The 19978-nt window shown below is 33.4% G+C and overlaps 1 protein-coding gene across 1 annotated transcript in view; it reads right to left on the reverse strand.

Moving 5' to 3' along the window:
• Positions 1-19978, reverse strand: part of LOC129229349 (acetoacetyl-CoA synthetase-like) — a 78823-nt gene that overhangs the window by 35599 nt on the left and 23246 nt on the right. Inside the window, 7 exon segments of the mRNA XM_054863639.1 lie at positions 828-981; positions 2068-2149; positions 2262-2376; positions 3306-3403; positions 3486-3596; positions 5703-5820; positions 8889-8992. Coding sequence (XP_054719614.1) covers positions 828-981; positions 2068-2149; positions 2262-2376; positions 3306-3403; positions 3486-3596; positions 5703-5820; positions 8889-8992 — 782 coding nt within the window.

A 19978-nucleotide genomic window follows, 5' to 3' on the forward strand; every position in this document is an offset into this window, starting at 1 on the left:
GGGAATGAAGAACCTTATATGATAGTGTGACATACATAATCGCTGTGATACCAATCTAAGAGTATGTTTTAGCAATGCTAGTGAAAATGATTTTGAACCATTTCAATTATAAATTACGAAACTCAAAGAACCGGACAAATGATTTTTAGGGCATGAGTAACATTTGACTCCAAATACAGTATGCTTACGTAAGAAAATCTTACATAATTAAAAACTGAGCGTATGTATATATGTATCTATGTCTGAGTTACTGCTCCCGAACGCCAGTGAACTGACCATCGAATCAGGTACCGATAGATTCGTAATTTTCCCGTTTTTATGTTTGGCTATTTAACACAATCCTCCGATAATTATTAGCGGAGACATCAATTAAAAACTTTATTATTATACTTAGAGTTTGACATAAAATCCCTGTTTTTCGAAGGCTTTCCTTCATTAAAATTATTATTCAGTGCTTCAGCTCAACTTTCTATAACAATGCTTTTATTGAAATTTGTAGCGTGAAGAATTAAACAAATAAAATTCTGACCTTTTTTTTTTTTTTTTTTTTGAGGCTTTTCCTGTAATTGGGGATTTTTAAAATGTTTCCTTTTTGGTCATTTTTCCGCAAGCTGAAGCAAAATTTTACTGATTTTTTTTTTTTTTTGTTCAATCCTGATTGTTGAACACGCGTCACTTGACATAACTTTTATTTTTTAGATAGACCGTGCAAAGCCGGGCGACGCAGCTAGTAATTCATTCAAAAGCTGTAACCAGCTTTAATCGTCATAATGTCACTTAATCTGTAACTCACGTTTTAAAACAATTTTATTCAAAAAAATAATTACCCCAGCTGAATGTACAGGACCCTTGGGTAAGCCAGTCGTTCCTGAAGTAAAATTGATGCATATGGGATGATCGAATGGCAACTGCTCAAATACTATGTCTGGAATTGTACCATCAGCATTTCGGCCGCTCTCTAAGAACTCTTCTAAAAAGCAACTGAAAAAAATCGATAATAGTACTATTATTATTTATTTCTATATTTTGACTGTGTAACTATTATGTATTACTTATTTCTTTATATTGTACTATGTATTTATTATTTAGACAATCTATAGGTGACTGATTGACATTTTCTAAATAAAACTATAAGCATTTTGTAACATTTCATGCAAATATACACTATTTTTTTAAATCTTTTCCCGTGGTTTATTGTTTTAAGCTAAATTTAATGGTGCAGTAAAATTTAACTAGTAGCTTTAGCTGTGTTTGACAACTACAGAGAATGTATCCTTCGTGTTTTTTTTACAAATTGATTTCTAATACACTTTTAGTAGACTAGTAACTTGCACAGAGAACATTGTAGACGATTAACAATGTGGTTTCCATACATTTAAAAAATCAGAAATCGATTTTGGTGAAACGGAAATGTTTCCTGAAAGAGCAGAATCTTTCCGTCAACTGCACTTTTCTGATCTATCCAAAAAAAACTTTTTCATTTTTCAAAAAAAAAAGTAGAAGTATTGTCGTATGCGCAACACAACGTGGCGAGAAGTAAAAAAAAAAAAGAACATTCCAACTGCAGTACCTTCGATTTACGAGTTGAACCTCAACATGGCCTCGGACTCTCGCTGGTGAGAGAAATTAACCTTATCTACCAGCATTTTATTTACCATTGTTGGCTTCAATAAGCTGACATCTGCCTCCAGCATGGTTATTCACTATTTCAGGTGGTTGTCGGTATATTGCATGTAGAGCATAGTGCTGTTGTATTTCAAAAGTTCTGTTTTAAAAGCAAAACCTTAAGGTTTTGAACTTATTAAACTCTGCTAATAAATTGAGAAACGAACCTCAGATAATTTTTGATTTGCTTTTGTAGAGAAAGTTAATCTATTTTGAAAAAAAAAAAAAAACAATTTGGTCTAATAACGACTACGAATGAAGTATCGTTGAACGAAAGGTAGCCTGTAAGGATTTATACTACTGCAAAAACAATTTTTCCTGCTTAAAAAAGTTTTTTTTTTTTTTTTTTTTTTTTCAAAAATTAACCAACATTTTTTTTTTTTGAAAACAAAAATAACTTACCTATTTCGAATATGAGATATATCTTTCGTTAAAGTTTCTGGTTTAACAGCTACTATAATCACTCTTTCTAACGAAGGAGTACCTAAAAAATATTTTAAGTTATTGTTATTTCTTTTTATTATTTAATGCATTCATTGAAATTACTAACATAATTTTATCCGATAATGATTGTAAAATTTTGAGATTATACGTACTTTCGACAATTTTGGCCAGGTTATCAAAGGTGTTGAATTCATCCCCGTTGTCTTGATGCCAGTCCACAGTGATTAGAAATTTAGGTTCCATCATTTTGACAATATTAGAAGCAGCCTGTAGAAATATAATTTTAATAAAGTTAATAAGTGCTGTGATACTTAATCTTTATGCAGTGCATTAATGAATGTAAAAAAAGTCTTCGCTTTGAGCATTATTATTTTCTATTTATTCAGAAGCATTTACCACATTTTATCTTTTCCACTTAACTCTTCCTATTGAAGAATAAAAATCCATCTTCGCAGTTACCAATTGCTTGGTTTATCGGTTTTAAATGCTCAGATAAATCTGAGCGAGTGGATCCCTGAGGAATCTGTTGTTCACAGGGGCACCCCGAGGAGAGGTTACTGGGATCTACCAAACATTTTCCTTCTACTTAAAATTTTGCTCCCGATTCGGCAAATTTGAAGAAAGTATTGCAACATAGTTTTTTTTCTTTGGAAATTTTTTAAAAGTTATTTCTAAAGAATGCCTAATTTTCCCTCTCGTTAAATGTTACGCATTTTTAATGTGCGTGCACTGTGCACGCTCATTTTTTATCATTCGGCAAATTCAGAATTTCATTTGGCAAATTGAGCATTTTCTCCCTCCCAAAAATTTTAGTTCGGGATGCCCCTGGTTTTGTATCAAAAGCAGGGCTGCGGAGTATGAGGGTAAATGATCGGTTGCGACTCAACGAATTTTAAGGCATTCGACTCCGACTCATTTATCCCAAAATTATTCCGACTCCGACTGTGCTAGCATTGGCAGAGTCGCAGACCTTTGAGGTAAAATGATTAGCTCCTACTCTTGGAATTTTAAAAATGTGACTCGGACTCAGACTCCTTATCCAAAATCAGCTCGCCTTGGACTCCCCGAATTCACTGCCCTGATCAAAAATGACATTTCTTCCCTACCCCCTGCTGTTTACCTTCTAGTAAAGAGAAGGATTTATATTATTGTGGAATTGCTTTTTAATTGCGATAATAAAAACATAGAATACTCACTCTTGCTCCGTAATAGGGCAAAGGTCCTCCCCATATGGCTCCAATACTTGTCGTGGCTAACATGGCATAGATAGCTTCTTTTCTATTGGACATGTAGCCTGAAATAATAAGGAATGATTTGTTACTGATGGAATATATTCTAAACCTTGTTAAAGCATTGTTACAAAAGTGGTTACTTACAGGCGACAGTATCTCCTTTCTTCAGCCCATGGGCTCTAAAAGCAGCTGCATATTGTTTTACTTCTTTGAACATTTCCGCAAAAGTGACTGACTCTTCGTTCCCTAGTTCATCTAAAAAACATAAGGTCTGGTTTAATGGAAGCTATTTGAAAGAATTTTACCTTAAATAACTCTGTGTTTATCCATACACTTTTAGAGTTTTTAGTTTGTAACGCAGCAATTGATCGTCTTGAGTGCTTATTTAAAGGATGAGCCAGAAAAGTCCAATTTACACCAATGAGGCCAACTCGTTATTCTGCTGTGTACGATAGCAAAAATTCACGAGATTGTGATTTTGTCGTCATCTGTATGCCTAGGAAACTCCATGTACAGTACAATTATGACTTTTTTTCTGGCGCATGCAAAGGAAGAGACGCGCATTCTTTTAACTATGGTAAAAAATTTAAAAGGATTTTTTTTTTTTTTTGAGAATTACGGCTCACTTGGCTCGATGCGGAATAGGTTTCTACACACAGTGCACTGATAAACGGAAAATTGCAATGGGATGGTTTCCTTCAGTCAAAACTACCACTTTTAGTCATTGAAATGGATGGAATTAGCAAAAAAAAAAAAAAAAAACATGGACCCAAAAAATACTTTTTTTCCCCAGCAGTTTTTTTTAATTAATTTTTAAAATGTCCGATTTTTCAAACAAGGCGTGGTCTTGATGACGTCACAAATGTTGCACTTTGCCGCATCTTTCTACTACGTTTCCACGTTATGTTAATCAAACAGCAAATTAAAATTGTGCTCTTTGCTTGCTATCAACCATATCGTTGCCAAAACACGTGAGTAAAGATGTGAATTAAATATTTTTCACTGTGAATGGCAACCCTGAATGGTATTTCATCATTTGTTATGTCATCGGCAGAAGCCGTAAACAATGAAAGCGCTCCGATTTAAGTAATTTTTTAAAAATATTAAACGTAAACAAATTTATCAAAAAATGGTCAGATAATATGTTTTTAAGCATGCTCTTTCAGAAAAAAATACTTCTAAAATTTTGGAATCGACCCCATTTTTGGACTTATGTCAGTTTGGCTCCAAGGTACAGAATTCATTTATCTCTTTCTTCACTCAGTAATTACTCTTAGTATTTATTCATTTAGTAGTATGTTCACACATTTAGTTTCCCAATCGAACAAAAATATTTTTAATAATTATATCGAAAATATTTTATTCGAAAAATTTTCATTATCATTTTTCCACTTATAACAGGGTAAGTTTTTTAAATTTTACTTGACAGTACCAATTTACTGCCAAAAATGAACACTAACATTTCTATACATGCTGTACTACGAAATAAAATGTTCTCTGTAGTTTTCAAAACAAATTTGAATTTTTTCATTTAAAGAAATTAATTTATCCAAACTATTTAACTTAGCTCCATATTAGCCTACTAATCAGTTCTACCGGTATTTTTTCTCTGCAAAACACGTCTATACGTATTATTCTTATTACGTGATAATTTTGTGTATCATACCAAGTAACACCTAACGCCGCGTCAGTAAGAATGCTTCGTAGCATTCAAATTTACGATCTTGTCAAACATTTAAGACTGTATTAACGCCTCACAGCAGCACTAAGACATCTTATCCCAGGAATAACACTTAGGTATCGTTCAGTAATTTACCGCCCTACAGCCAGGGCTAAGGCAGAAATACATGAAATACACCACCAGCTCAGTCAATTCCAGCCGAGGACTGCAGTTTCGTGCTTATTAGCACTCATCAACCCGGCATAAGAGTGACTGATCTGGAGGTGGAAAACCTCTTAAAGAAGCCAAGAGTGCACAACAAACTGGTAGCTAATACAAAATTAGCACAGACCAGAATATACCTGCCTTGCCTTCAATCTACGAGTTGAACTGAACCATTGTTTCGGTCACTCGTCTGGTCAGTGCTAATTCTGTATTAGCTACCAGTTTGTTGTGCACTCTTGGCTTCCTCAAGAGGTTTTCCACCTCCAGCTCATTCACTTCCTATGCCGGGCTGATGAGTGCTAATAAGCACGAAACTGCAGTCCTCGGCTGGAATTGACTGAGCTGGCGGTGTATTTCATGTACTTAGGTATCGTGTTGCTCTGATGCGACGATATGATGATTGTATTAGTGAAAAGAACACTCAATAAATTAGTTAAGGAAATTGAAAATTTGGGAGAATGCTTATTTATAATTACCAGCACATATGAGGGCCACTCTGTTATCTCTGATTCGAAGAATGTTTTCAGCAAAATTGAAAAGCGCTCCACTGAACCAATCATTATCCAAAAAACCATCACCAGTTTTTACGAGCACCTGAAATTCAAGCAAGAAATAAATATTTAGCAGTAAGTTCTCGCCCTATGAGCAGACATTTGCCACTAGCTCGGTTATTCACTATTCCTGACTGAGGAGTTCTAATAAGATCGAAACTGCTGTCTCAGGATGTAATAACCGAACTGTCTGGTAAATTGTGTGTAAAAAGTAAATAGTTCTTTGGCTAAACTAATGTTGACTTGACAGTTTTAAAATATTGCTAAATTTGTAGCATTTTAACGATATTGACATATTTAGATATAATATTTTAATACTTGATCTACTACTTAAGTATTTTAATACCATGTTTCAACCCACTTCCCATTCGCAACTCTAATAAACTATAGGTGGCGCTGTAGTCTCTGACAAATGGCTGCAGGAAAAGGAAAAACAAAGACACAACCGATAACACCTTTTCCAATGCATTGAGCAAGTATAAGTACTACATTGCACATAGATGGCAATATGAGATACCTGCCTTGTCCGCGCAAATTTGCGGTGTTACTTCTTTGGACGATTTCTTAAATCGCCGAAAGATGGCGTCTCGAAGCTCAATTACGAATTAAAGGTTTTTAAAAAAATTTTCTTTAAAAAGCTTTAAAAAATTGTTTAATATTTCATTATTAAAAATGGATTTAGAGACTTTTAAATATTAAATTCACGTACAGCATTGCGTTCTGTTACAACTAAGTTATAATAAAATAACAACAGATCTTGTCAAATCTTGTATACTTGTTAACTGAAAGCAAATTAGATTAGCTTTAAATAAAAATAAAAAAAAAAATAATAATTTGAATTTTGACATCTTGAATTCAAATTATGTTTTTCGCAATAACGAACGTGTGTGTTTGTGTGTGTGGGGGGGGGCATCTGTGGGTGTGTGTCTGTATGCATGTGTGCGTATGTGTTTGTGTGTGTAGGTGTCTGTATGTATGCCTGTGTGTGTATACGTGTATTTGTGTGTGTGGGAATATTTGTGGGTGTGTGTATGTATGCGTGTGTGCGTAGGATATGGACGCAACCTGGAGACGGTTTTCGCTATAGGAGCAGCATCCTGAGGAGCCGGTCGACGGTGATGCTGCAGAGGGTGCTGGCGAGAAAATAAAATGATAGCACATCAAAACAGTGAAATGAAAGCAATAAGCAATCGTGATTGCCCAAAGAAAAAAACATTGAATTTAAAACCGTGATTCTTTAAAAACCCTAAACTCTCAAATTGGAGAAAATACTCTTTTGAAGGATATTGAAGCATGAAACGTTTGACACTTACAATGAAAACAATATTCAAGAAAAACTTAAAAAGTTCATAAAAAAAATCGGAGCCAGCTGTAACAATTTATCTAAATCCGTCTTAATTAGTAAACGATATTTTAAGACAGATATAAAAAGCAGGTTTTAGGAACTTTCCGTTAACTTACTTAAATTAAATATTGATCAGTACTAAGGTGACACTCTAGGCTCTCGTACGAGTTTTGGAGCTGATTTTTAAACGTCATACGCGAAAATCGTTGTCCTCTTAGTTATTTGAAGTTATCTTTAAGAGGAAATACAACAAGACAGTTGAATGGGGTTGTTTCCTTCAGTCAAAAGTACTACTTTTAGTCACTGAAATCGATAGAATGAGCAATATATATATATATATATATATATATATATATATATATATATATATATATATATATATATATATATATTGACCCAGAAAATACTTTCGTTTTCCCAACAGTTTTTTTTTTTTTAATTATTTCTTTTAAATGTCCGATTTTAAAAACAAGGCGTGGTCTTGATGACGTCACAAATGATGCAATTTGGCGCATTTTTATACGCATTTACACGTTATGATAATCAAGAAGCGAATGAAATATTGCGCCCTACGCTTGCCAGCAACCGTATCGTTGCCAATACATGTGAGTAAAGATGCGAATTAAATATTTTGCTCAGTGAATGGCAACACTAAATGGCATTTCATCTTTTGTGATGTCATCGGCAGAAGCGTAAATAGTGAAAGCGCAGAGATTTAAGTAATTTTTTTGAAATATTAAACTTAAACAAATTATTTAAAAAATGGTCAGATCCTATGATTTTCAAGCATGTTCTTTCAGATAAAAATACTTTTAAAATTTTGGAAACGACCCCATTGCGAAAATGTGATTGCATACTTGAAAGCGTGTTTCGGTAGAAATGATAAATCGAATTTGAGATCACATGGACAAGCTATTAAGTCTAAAATATGTTGGTCCGGGATACATTTTGAAATTTTTTTATTAAACAGTTTAGAGTTTTGAAATTGTTTGCTCTAATTCACCATCTATTTAATAAGCAAAATCATAACATAAATACTAATTTTTTTTTATTTAAATTAATTTATTAAAAAAAAATTTGCTTTAAATCACTAAAAATCAAAATTTCTTGGTCAATTTTCAATTTTTTTTCAAAAAATTATGCACAAATATCTACGCTTTAACTTTTATTCGGCAATTTAAAAAAAAATATTAATTTAATAAAAAATAGAAAATATGTGAGGAAAAATTTCAAAAAATTCAAAGATACTTTTAAAAAAATATATTTTTAAGTTTTTTTTTTTTTTCAAATTTACCGAATAAAAAAATAAAGTTAACTGTTTGAAAAAGATATGCGCCAAATTTCATTACTTAATCTTTATCAGTTCTTGACTTACATCAGTTTGAATGCAAAAAATCAATAAAAATTGCATCATGGAGGAAAAAACGTTAAAAGTTTAAAAGCTAAAATTAATATTAATTAAATGCCTGCAACAGAAATAATTATACCTTTCCTTCCAATTAAGATATAAACAAGATTTAAATGCTGTTTTAAGTAGAAAAAAACGAAAATTTTGACGATTTTTGTGTTTCGGACCTCCTTAAGAATTTTGTTAAAAAGTTCAGACTCGTAATTTGGAGTTAGATCAAAAGTTACAGACATTTTTTTTTCATATTTCAAAGTCGATTTCAGCCGATACTGCTTTGGAACTCAGTTGAAAAGATTTTCTTGCACAAGCATGTTAAATAAAGCCATGTTTTGTTTCGAGAAACTGAAAAGTTACTCACTTCATCGTAAGGCTTTGACGTGATGACACCAAGGTGATTCCAAACTTCTTCCCAAAAATCTATATAATTCTCAGTGCTCCATTTGTGAAAATCCCAATAAGAGCCTGTAAGAAAGTTATTATCGTATAGTTCAAGTGCTAACTGAACGCAAGCATTTATATTCATAATTAAGGTAGAATTAATTATTAAAAAAAAACATCTTAACTCGATTTCCATTAGTTCGTTACTATTTTCAATTAAACATTAAGGCATATTATTACTGCATTATGGAATAATTTTTTTGTTAATTTTATTTCGATATGCTCTAAGACTTATCTCTCTATTTTCTTTTATATTTTATACATTCTTTTACTAAGCATTATTTAAGTGCAGATAGGCTTAGTATGATCTTTCTTGGGTTTTTAGGCGTAACAGCCAACTGCTAAATAATTTTACAAGCTTCCTGGTGCATGGAAGGTTTGGTAACAATGTCAAGTTACTTATTCCCAGTTAAACTAGTTCAATCTAAGCCAGTTCAATCTTCATTTCTGAGGAGAATTGATAGCCAAAACTCAGAAACTGCCTTCATGGCTTTTGCTTTTAAGCTGTATCTACCTATGTTTATTTATGCTTTTAATTTTAATCTTGGTATGTGTTTTATTAATTAATTTAGTATTTATGTAGTTGGTTGAATAAAACGTTCCAGGCAGAGACAAAAAGGAATTTTAAACGCCTAAGGTTAAAAAGCAAGCACTCAGTTGCTTAGATTCTTTCCCAATAATATGTTTAACATGTAAGTTTTGAATCTTTTTAATAATGTATTCATGTTTTCGCACCGATAAATCTGCTTTGTATGCAAGTCGGGAAAGTGTTTGCTTCCGTGCTGCTGAATTTTACTTTCTTTTCTTAAACTTAAAGCAAATTTGAAGTCACTGTTGGTTAAAAACATCGTTTAAAAAGTAGTTTCCAACACATATTCTTTCAAGCATGCTAGTTAAGTGGATTAGAAGACTTTACACTTCTGTATATGATTCTATAATGCTACTTAGTTTCGACACATATCCTGAAGCATTTCGCGCTAGGTTGCTAAAAGTAAGTATTGAGCTGACACATTCTCTATTAAAATTGCACACACGTGTTTTGGAACAAATGAAGGCATGTAGTTACGTTAGATAGCAAAGGATTTTGCAGTTTATTAGTTTTAGCTATAAATCAACATTACAAAATGTACAAAGCAAGATACCAAATTCTGCTGCTTTAGCGCTGGCTTGAAGACGGTAAATTACTGATTAACACCCAAGCTTCGCCTTCTATTGGCTAGTTTGCCCATGCCATTGCTGGGCACTATACTAGTTTCTCAACCTGGACGTTTTATTTAACTACATAAATGCTCTAGTCATGAATGACAAACTGACTAGACAGATGAGTCCACAACAAGGACGAAACTGTAGTCTCTGGATGGGACAACTGGTCTGTCGGTATATTGCAAGTATTTCTGCCTTAGCCCTGGCTTCCGCTTAGGGGCAGAAACTTATTGCTTATACTTAAGCTTCGCCTTCGATTCGCGAGTTTTACCGCACCATTTCTGGGGACTCTTTGCTGGTGTTCTAAATGGACTTTAGCTACCAGTTTGCTGATATTTTTCAGCTTCAATGGAATGAATCTGCCTCCAGCTCGGTTATTGTCTATTCCAGATTGACGAGTCCATAAAAGAACGAAACGGTAGACTCTGAATGGCATAACCGGACTGTCAGATATTGCATGTAATTCTGTCTTAGGCCCGGCTGAAGAACTGTATTACCAAGTGTACTGCTGAATTACCAAGTGCATTTAAAATTTCTTTTAAATGAAACTAATTTCCCCTATAATTATTTAAAGCTTACTTTTATGATTTTTATTACTTCAAAAAACCTCAAACTAAGTGCTTAAAAATATGCTCAATTTTTTCCTAATCCCATTTTTATTTGCAAAAAAAAAAAAAAAAAAAAAAAAAAAAAAAAAAAAAAATTAAAAAAAATAAATAAATAAAAATGAACAGATAGCTGGAATTTAATAACCACTATTTCTCTTGTGATGTCTATGGCGTTTGCAAAACTCCTATAAGTTTTGCTGCTAGAAACAAATTGTTTTGATTGGTACTTGAACTTTAACTGTCCAAACATTATCTCGAGTAATTATCTGCCGTGAGAACGTAAATTGCAGTATCTGCAGAAATGAGTTTTTGAGACATTTGAAGAAACGCACTTTGGATTTCTTTCTAACAATAGGAAATTGTGGAAATTTAACGCTTTTTTCGTGTTTTATTTTCAGCGGAAACCGGATAAGCAAGCAGTAAAATTAAAGTACGATAGATGACAAAGATGCAAAAAAAAAAATGAAAATTTTGCATTTACTGCGTTTTACCTTCGCACATGAGCTTTGTACTCACTTTAATGAAAAATTCCAACTACTTTGAAATTTGTTATAGATACAATATTTTCATTGATGACAAAAAATATTTATTTGAAATTTTTCAAGAACTGGCAATAATTCCGAACAAAGAACATTATTCATAGACGTAGGATTAAAAAAAACGATCTGGCATGACTTCTTGAAATGACTTCCCAACATGATTGTGATGTAAACTAGGGAGGTTCAAAAATACATGTAAAAAAAAAAGTTTTTTCTAGATACCGGGGCACTCCTCAATATTTTTAGACTTGTGGATAGCAACATACTGGAAGAATTTTAGCTTCCTATTTCAACTGAAAGAGGGTGCTCAACCCCCTCCACCAAGCTTCAAACGTATGGGATTGAAAAAATGCATTGAACTGAAAAAACAATGCTATGTATTGTTACAAATTCTGTAAATAGTAATTATTGTAGTAACGTAACCTGTAAATAGTTTACCGTAATGAATATACAGCCCCTATACATTCGGCTGAAGTATACGATCCCCCTATTCTTTTTTTTCATTGATAAAATTTGTGAATGAAATAAGGAAGTGTAGAACGGTGTAGCATTTTCTGGAATAGTTGAGAGGTCTCTTTCGGTGTGTATAAAAAGCCGTTATGCATGATAAAGAGTTTAGTTTCGATTGAGAATTTGTACTGAGAGTGCATTAGCTCTGTTTATTGCGAGGCATTTCGCTGTGTTGTTTCTCGTATTTGGAAGTAAATACGTGTGTAACCGTTGAGTTTACGGTGTTGTGTGATATTTGCTTAATTGCTGATGATTAGTTTAGCAGTTGTTGACGATCTTTCCTGTACATAGTGTAAATAAATTTCTTGTGTTTTTAATAAAGAACTGTGTCGTCCTTTCAAGAAAGTTGGAAGCCACACCGGATCCGTTACAGTATTATAATATGCACGAGTAATATGCATGTACAATGCAATAAAATAATTATTTACAAAAAAGCAGCTGGGGAAAATTTCTTTGCTACGGCTAATGTTAAATTAAGGGGTCACTGAGCACCATCTTTTATAGCTTGAGTTAAAAACTAAAACTTTTACAGCATAATACTATTAGTAAGTCTTTAAAAAAAAAAAATTTGAATTTTGTCATCTTGAATTCAAATTATGTTTTTCGCAATCACGAGTGTATATATGCAGGCGTGCGTGTTTGTGTGTAGGGGGTATGTGTATGCGTGTGTTGGCATGTGTGTTTGTGTCTGTGTGCAGGCATGAGTGTGTAAGTAGTTGTGTGTATGAGTGTTTGTGTGATATTTGCTTAATTGCTGATGCTTAATTTAGCAGTTGTTGACGATCTTTCCTGTACATAGTGTAAATAAATTTCTTGTGTTTTTAATGAAGAACTGTGTCGTCCTTTCAAGAAAGTTGGAAGCCACACCGGATCCGTTACAGTATTATAATATGCACGAGTAATATGCATGTACAATGCAATAAAATAATTATTTACAAAAAAGCAGCTGGGGAAAATTTCTTTGCTACGGCTAATGTTAAATTAAGGGGTCACTGAGCACCATCTTATAGCTTGAGTTAAAAACTAAAACTTTTACAGCATAATACTATTAGTAAGTCTTTAAAAAAAAAAAATTTGAATTTTGTCATCTTGAATTCAAATTATGTTTTTCGCAATCACGAGTGTATATATGCAGGCGTGCGTGTTTGTGTGTAGGGGGTATGTGTATGCGTGTGTTGGCATGTGTGTTTGTGTCTGTGTGCAGGCATGAGTGTGTAAGTAGTTGCGTGTATGAGTGTTTGTGTGATATTTGCTTAATTGCTGATGCTTAATTTAGCAGTTGTTGGCGATCTTTCCTGTACATAGTGTAAATAAATTTCTTGTGTTTTTAATGAAGAACTGTGTCGTCCTTTCAAGAAAGTTGGAAGCCACACCGGATCCGTTACAGTATTATAATATGCACGAGTAATATGCATGTACAATGCAATAAAATAATTATTTACAAAAAAGCAGCTGGGGAAAATTTCTTTGCTACGGCTAATGTTAAATTAAGGGGTCACTGAGCACCATCTTATAGCTTGAGTTAAAAACTAAAACTTTTACAGCATAATACTATTAGTAAGTCTTTAAAAAAAAAAAATTTGAATTTTGTCATCTTGAATTCAAATTATGTTTTTCGCAATCACGAGTGTATATATGCAGGCGTGCGTGTTTGTGTGTAGGGGGTATGTGTATGCGTGTGTTGGCATGTGTGTTTGTGTCTGTGTGCAGGCATGAGTGTGTAAGTAGTTGTGTGTATGAGTGTTTGTGTGATATTTGCTTAATTGCTGATGCTTAATTTAGCAGTTGTTGACGATCTTTCCTGTACATAGTGTAAATAAATTTCTTGTGTTTTTAATGAAGAACTGTGTCGTCCTTTCAAGAAAGTTGGAAGCCACACCGGATCCGTTACAGTATTATAATATGCACGAGTAATATGCATGTACAATGCAATAAAATAATTATTTACAAAAAAGCAGCTGGGGAAAATTTCTTTGCTACGGCTAATGTTAAATTAAGGGGTCACTGAGCACCATCTTATAGCTTGAGTTAAAAACTAAAACTTTTACAGCATAATACTATTAGTAAGTCTTTAAAAAAAAAAAATTTGAATTTTGTCATCTTGAATTCAAATTATGTTTTTCGCAATCACGAGTGTATATATGCAGGCGTGCGTGTTTGTGTGTAGGGGGTATGTGTATGCGTGTGTTGGCATGTGTGTTTGTGTCTGTGTGCAGGCATGAGTGTGTAAGTAGTTGTGTGTATGAGTGTTTGTGTGATATTTGCTTAATTGCTGATGCTTAATTTAGCAGTTGTTGGCGATCTTTCCTGTACATAGTGTAAATAAATTTCTTGTGTTTTTAATGAAGAACTGTGTCGTCCTTTCAAGAAAGTTGGAAGCCACACCGGATCCGTTACAGTATTATAATATGCACGAGTAATATGCATGTACAATGCAATAAAATAATTATTTACAAAAAAGCAGCTGGGGAAAATTTCTTTGCTACGGCTAATGTTAAATTAAGGGGTCACTGAGCACCATCTTATAGCTTGAGTTAAAAACTAAAACTTTTACAGCATAATACTATTAGTAAGTCTTTAAAAAAAAAATTTGAATTTTGTCATCTTGAATTCAAATTATGTTTTTCGCAATCACGAGTGTATATATGTAGGCGTGCGTGTTTGTGTGTAGGGGGTATGTGTATGCGTGTGTTGGCATGTGTGTTTGTGTCTGTGTGCAGGCATGAGTGTGTAAGTAGTTGTGTGTATGAGTGTTTGTGTGATATTTGCTTAATTGCTGATGCTTAATTTAGCAGTTGTTGACGATCTTTCCTGTACATAGTGTAAATAAATTTCTTGTGTTTTTAATAAAGAACTGTGTCGTCCTTTCAAGAAAGTTGGAAGCCACACCGGATCCGTTACAGTATTATAATATGCACGAGTAATATGCATGTACAATGCAATAAAATAATTATTTACAAAAAAGCAGCTGGGGAAAATTTCTTTGCTACGGCTAATGTTAAATTAAGGGGTCACTGAGCACCATCTTATAGCTTGAGTTAAAAACTAAAACTTTTACAGCATAATACTATTAGTAAGTCTTTAAAAAAAAAAATTTGAATTTTGTCATCTTGAATTTAAATTATGTTTTTCGCAATCACGAGTGTATATATGTAGGCGTGCGTGTTTGTGTGTAGGGGGTATGTGTATGCGTGTGTTGGCATGTGTGTTTGTGTCTGTGTGCAGGCATGAGTGTGTAAGTAAATGTGTGTATGAGTGTTTGTGTGATATTTGCTTAATTGCTGATGCTTAATTTAGCAGTTGTTGACGATCTTTCCTGTACATAGTGTAAATAAATTTCTTGTGTTTTTAATAAAGAACTGTGTCGTCCTTTCAAGAAAGTTGGAAGCCACACCGGATCCGTTACAGTATTATAATATGCACGAGTAATATGCATGTACAATGCAATAAAATAATTATTTACAAAAAAGCAGCTGGGGAAAATTTCTTTGCTACGGCTAATGTTAAATTAAGGGGTCACTGAGCACCATCTTATAGCTTGAGTTAAAAACTAAAACTTTTACAGCATAATACTATTAGTAAGTCTTAAAAAAAAAAAATTTGAATTTTGTCATCTTGAATTCAAATTATGTTTTTCGCAATCACTAGTGTATATATGCAGGCGTGCGTGTTTGTGTGTAGGGGGTATGTGTATGCGTGTGTTGGCATGTGTGTTTGTGTCTGTGTGCAGGCATGAGTGTGTAAGTAGTTGTGTGTATGAGTGTTTGTGTGATATTTGCTTAATTGCTGATGCTTAATTTAGCAGTTGTTGGCGATCTTTCCTGTACATAGTGTAAATAAATTTCTTGTGTTTTTAATAAAGAACTGTGTCGTCCTTTCAAGAAAGTTGGAAGCCACACCGGATCCGTTACAGTATTATAATATGCACGAGTAATATGCATGTACAATGCAATAAAATAATTATTTACAAAAAAGCAGCTGGGGAAAATTTCTTTGCTACGGCTAATGTTAAATTAAGGGGTCACTGAGCACCATCTTATAGCTTGAGTTAAAAACTAAAACTTTTACAGCATAATACTATTAGTAAGTCTTTAAAAAAAAAAAATTTGAATTTTGTCATCTTGAATTCAAATTATGTTTTTCGCAATCACGAGTGTATATATGCAGGCGTGCGTGTTTGTGTGTAGGGGGTATGTGTATGCGTGTGTTGGCATGTGTGTTTGTGTGTGTGCAGGCATGAGTGTGTAAGTAGTTGTGTGTATGAGTGTTTGTGTGATATTTGCTTAATTGCTGATGCTTAATTTAGCAGTTGTTGACGATCTTTCCTGTACATAGTGTAAATAAATTTCTTGTGTTTTTAATAAAGAACTGTGTCGTCCTTTCAAGAAAGTTGGAAGCCACACCGGATCCGTTACAGTATTATAATATGCACGAGTAATATGCATGTACAATGCAATAAAATAATTATTTACAAAAAAGCAGCTGGGGAAAATTTCTTTGCTACGGCTAATGTTAAATTAAGGGGTCACTGAGCACCATCTTATAGCTTGAGTTAAAAACTAAAACTTTTACAGCATAATACTATTAGTAAGTCTTTAAAAAAAAAAAATTTGAATTTTGTCATCTTGAATTCAAATTATGTTTTTCGCAATCACGAGTGTATATATGTAGGCGTGCGTGTTTGTGTGTAGGGGGTATGTGTATGCGTGTGTTGGCATGTGTGTTTGTGTCTGTGTGCAGGCATGAGTGTGTAAGTAAATGTGTGTATGAGTGTTTGTGTGATATTTGCTTAATTGCTGATGCTTAATTTAGCAGTTGTTGACGATCTTTCCTGTACATAGTGTAAATAAATTTCTTGTGTTTTTAATAAAGAACTGTGTCGTCCTTTCAAGAAAGTTGGAAGCCACACCGGATCCGTTACAGTATTATAATATGCACGAGTAATATGCATGTACAATGCAATAAAATAATTATTTACAAAAAAGCAGCTGGGGAAAATTTCTTTGCTACGGCTAATGTTAAATTAAGGGGTCACTGAGCACCATCTTATAGCTTGAGTTAAAAACTAAAACTTTTACAGCATAATACTATTAGTAAGTCTTAAAAAAAAAAAAATTTGAATTTTGTCATCTTGAATTTAAATTATGTTTTTCGCAATCACGAGTGTATATATGTAGGCGTGCGTGTTTGTGTGTAGGGGGTATGTGTATGCGTGTGTTGGCATGTGTGTTTGTGTCTGTGTGCAGGCATGAGTGTGTAAGTAGTTGTGTGTATGAGTGTTTGTGTGATATTTGCTTAATTGCTGATGCTTAATTTAGCAGTTGTTGACGATCTTTCCTGTACATAGTGTAAATAAATTTCTTGTGTTTTTAATAAAGAACTGTGTCGTCCTTTCAAGAAAGTTGGAAGCCACACCGGATCCGTTACAGTATTATAATATGCACGAGTAATATGCATGTACAATGCAATAAAATAATTATTTACAAAAAAGCAGCTGGGGAAAATTTCTTTGCTACGGCTAATGTTAAATTAAGGGGTCACTGAGCACCATCTTATAGCTTGAGTTAAAAACTAAAACTTTTACAGCATAATACTATTAGTAAGTCTTAAAAAAAAAAAAATTTGAATTTTGTCATCTTGAATTTAAATTATGTTTTTCGCAATCACGAGTGTATATATGTAGGCGTGCGTGTTTGTGTGTAGGGGGTATGTGTATGCGTGTGTTGGCATGTGTGTTTGTGTCTGTGTGCAGGCATGAGTGTGTAAGTAGTTGTGTGTATGAGTGTTTGTGTGATATTTGCTTAATTGCTGATGCTTAATTTAGCAGTTGTTGGCGATCTTTCCTGTACATAGTGTAAATAAATTTCTTGTGTTTTTAATGAAGAACTGTGTCGTCCTTTCAAGAAAGTTGGAAGCCACACCGGATCCGTTACAGTATTATAATATGCACGAGTAATATGCATGTACAATGCAATAAAATAATTATTTACAAAAAAGCAGCTGGGGAAAATTTCTTTGCTAGGGCTAATGTTAAATTAAGGGGTCACTGAGCACCATCTTTTATAGCTTGAGTTAAAAACTAAAACTTTTACAGCATAATACTATTAGTAAGTCTTTAAAAAAAAAAATTTGAATTTTGTCATCTTGAATTCAAATTATGTTTTTCGCAATCACGAGTGTATATATGTAGGCGTGCGTGTTTGTGTGTAGGGGGTATGTGTATGCGTGTGTTGGCATGTGTGTTTGTGTCTGTGTGCAGGAATGAGTGTGTAAGTAGTTGTGTGTATGAGTGTTTGTGTGATATTTGCTTAATTGCTGATGCTTAATTTAGCAGTTGTTGACGATCTTTCCTGTACATAGTGTAAATAAATTTCTTGTGTTTTTAATAAAGAACTGTGTCGTCCTTTCAAGAAAGTTGGAAGCCACACCGGATCCGTTACAGTATTATAATATGCACGAGTAATATGCATGTACAATGCAATAAAATAATTATTTACAAAAAAGCAGCTGGGGAAAATTTCTTTGCTACGGCTAATGTTAAATTAAGGGGTCACTGAGCACCATCTTATAGCTTGAGTTAAAAACTAAAACTTTTACAGCATAATACTATTAGTAAGTCTTAAAAAAAAAAAAATTTGAATTTTGTCATCTTGAATTTAAATTATGTTTTTCGCAATCACGAGTGTATATATGTAGGCGTGCGTGTTTGTGTGTAGGGGGTATGTGTATGCGTGTGTTGGCATGTGTGTTTGTGTCTGTGTGCAGGCATGAGTGTGTAAGTAAATGTGTGTATGAGTGTTTGTGTGATATTTGCTTAATTGCTGATGCTTAATTTAGCAGTTGTTGACGATCTTTCCTGTACATAGTGTAAATAAATTTCTTGTGTTTTTAATAAAGAACTGTGTCGTCCTTTCAAGAAAGTTGGAAGCCACACCGGATCCGTTACAGTATTATAATATGCACGAGTAATATGCATGTACAATGCAATAAAATAATTATTTACAAAAAAGCAGCTGGGAAAATTTCTTTGCTACGGCTAATGTTAAATTAAGGGGTCACTGAGCACCATCTTATAGCTTGAGTTAAAAACTAAAACTTTTACAGCATAATACTATTAGTAAGTCTTTAAAAAAAAAAATTTGAATTTTGTCATCTTGAATTCAAATTATGTTTTTCGCAATCACTAGTGTATATATGCAGGCGTGCGTGTTTGTGTGTAGGGGGTATGTGTATGCGTGTGTTGGCATGTGTGTTTGTGTCTGTGTGCAGGCATGAGTGTGTAAGTAGTTGTGTGTATGAGTGTTTGTGTGATATTTGCTTAATTGCTGATGCTTAATTTAGCAGTTGTTGGCGATCTTTCCTGTACATAGTGTAAATAAATTTCTTGTGTTTTTAATAAAGAACTGTGTCGTCCTTTCAAGAAAGTTGGAAGCCACACCGGATCCGTTACAGTATTATAATATGCACGAGTAATATGCATGTACAATGCAATAAAAGAATTATTTACAAAAAAGCAGCTGGGGAAAATTTCTTTGCTACGGCTAATGTTAAATTAAGGGGTCACTGAGCACCATCTTATAGCTTGAGTTAAAAACTAAAACTTTTACAGCATAATACTATTAGTAAGTCTTAAAAAAAAAAATTTGAATTTTGTCATCTTGAATTCAAATTATGTTTTTCGCAATCACGAGTGTATATATGTAGGCGTGCGTGTTTGTGTGTAGGGGGTATGTGTATGCGTGTGTTGGCATGTGTGTTTGTGTCTGTGTGCAGGCATGAGTGTGTAAGTAGTTGTGTGTATGAGTGTTTGTGTGATATTTGCTTAATTGCTGATGCTTAATTTAGCAGTTGTTGACGATCTTTCCTGTACATAGTGTAAATACATTTCTTGTGTTTTTAATAAAGAACTGTGTCGTCCTTTCAAGAAAGTTGGAAGCCACACCGGATCCGTTACAGTATTATAATATGCACGAGTAATATGCATGTACAATGCAATAAAATAATTATTTACAAAAAAGCAGCTGGGGAAAATTTCTTTGCTACGGCTAATGTTAAATTAAGGGGTCACTGAGCACCATCTTATAGCTTGAGTTAAAAACTAAAACTTTTACAGCATAATACTATTAGTAAGTCTTAAAAAAAAAAAAATT

Source organism: Uloborus diversus, chromosome 9 (genome assembly GCF_026930045.1).
Source record: "Uloborus diversus isolate 005 chromosome 9, Udiv.v.3.1, whole genome shotgun sequence".
NCBI classification, from domain to species: Eukaryota; Metazoa; Arthropoda; class Arachnida; order Araneae; family Uloboridae; genus Uloborus; species Uloborus diversus.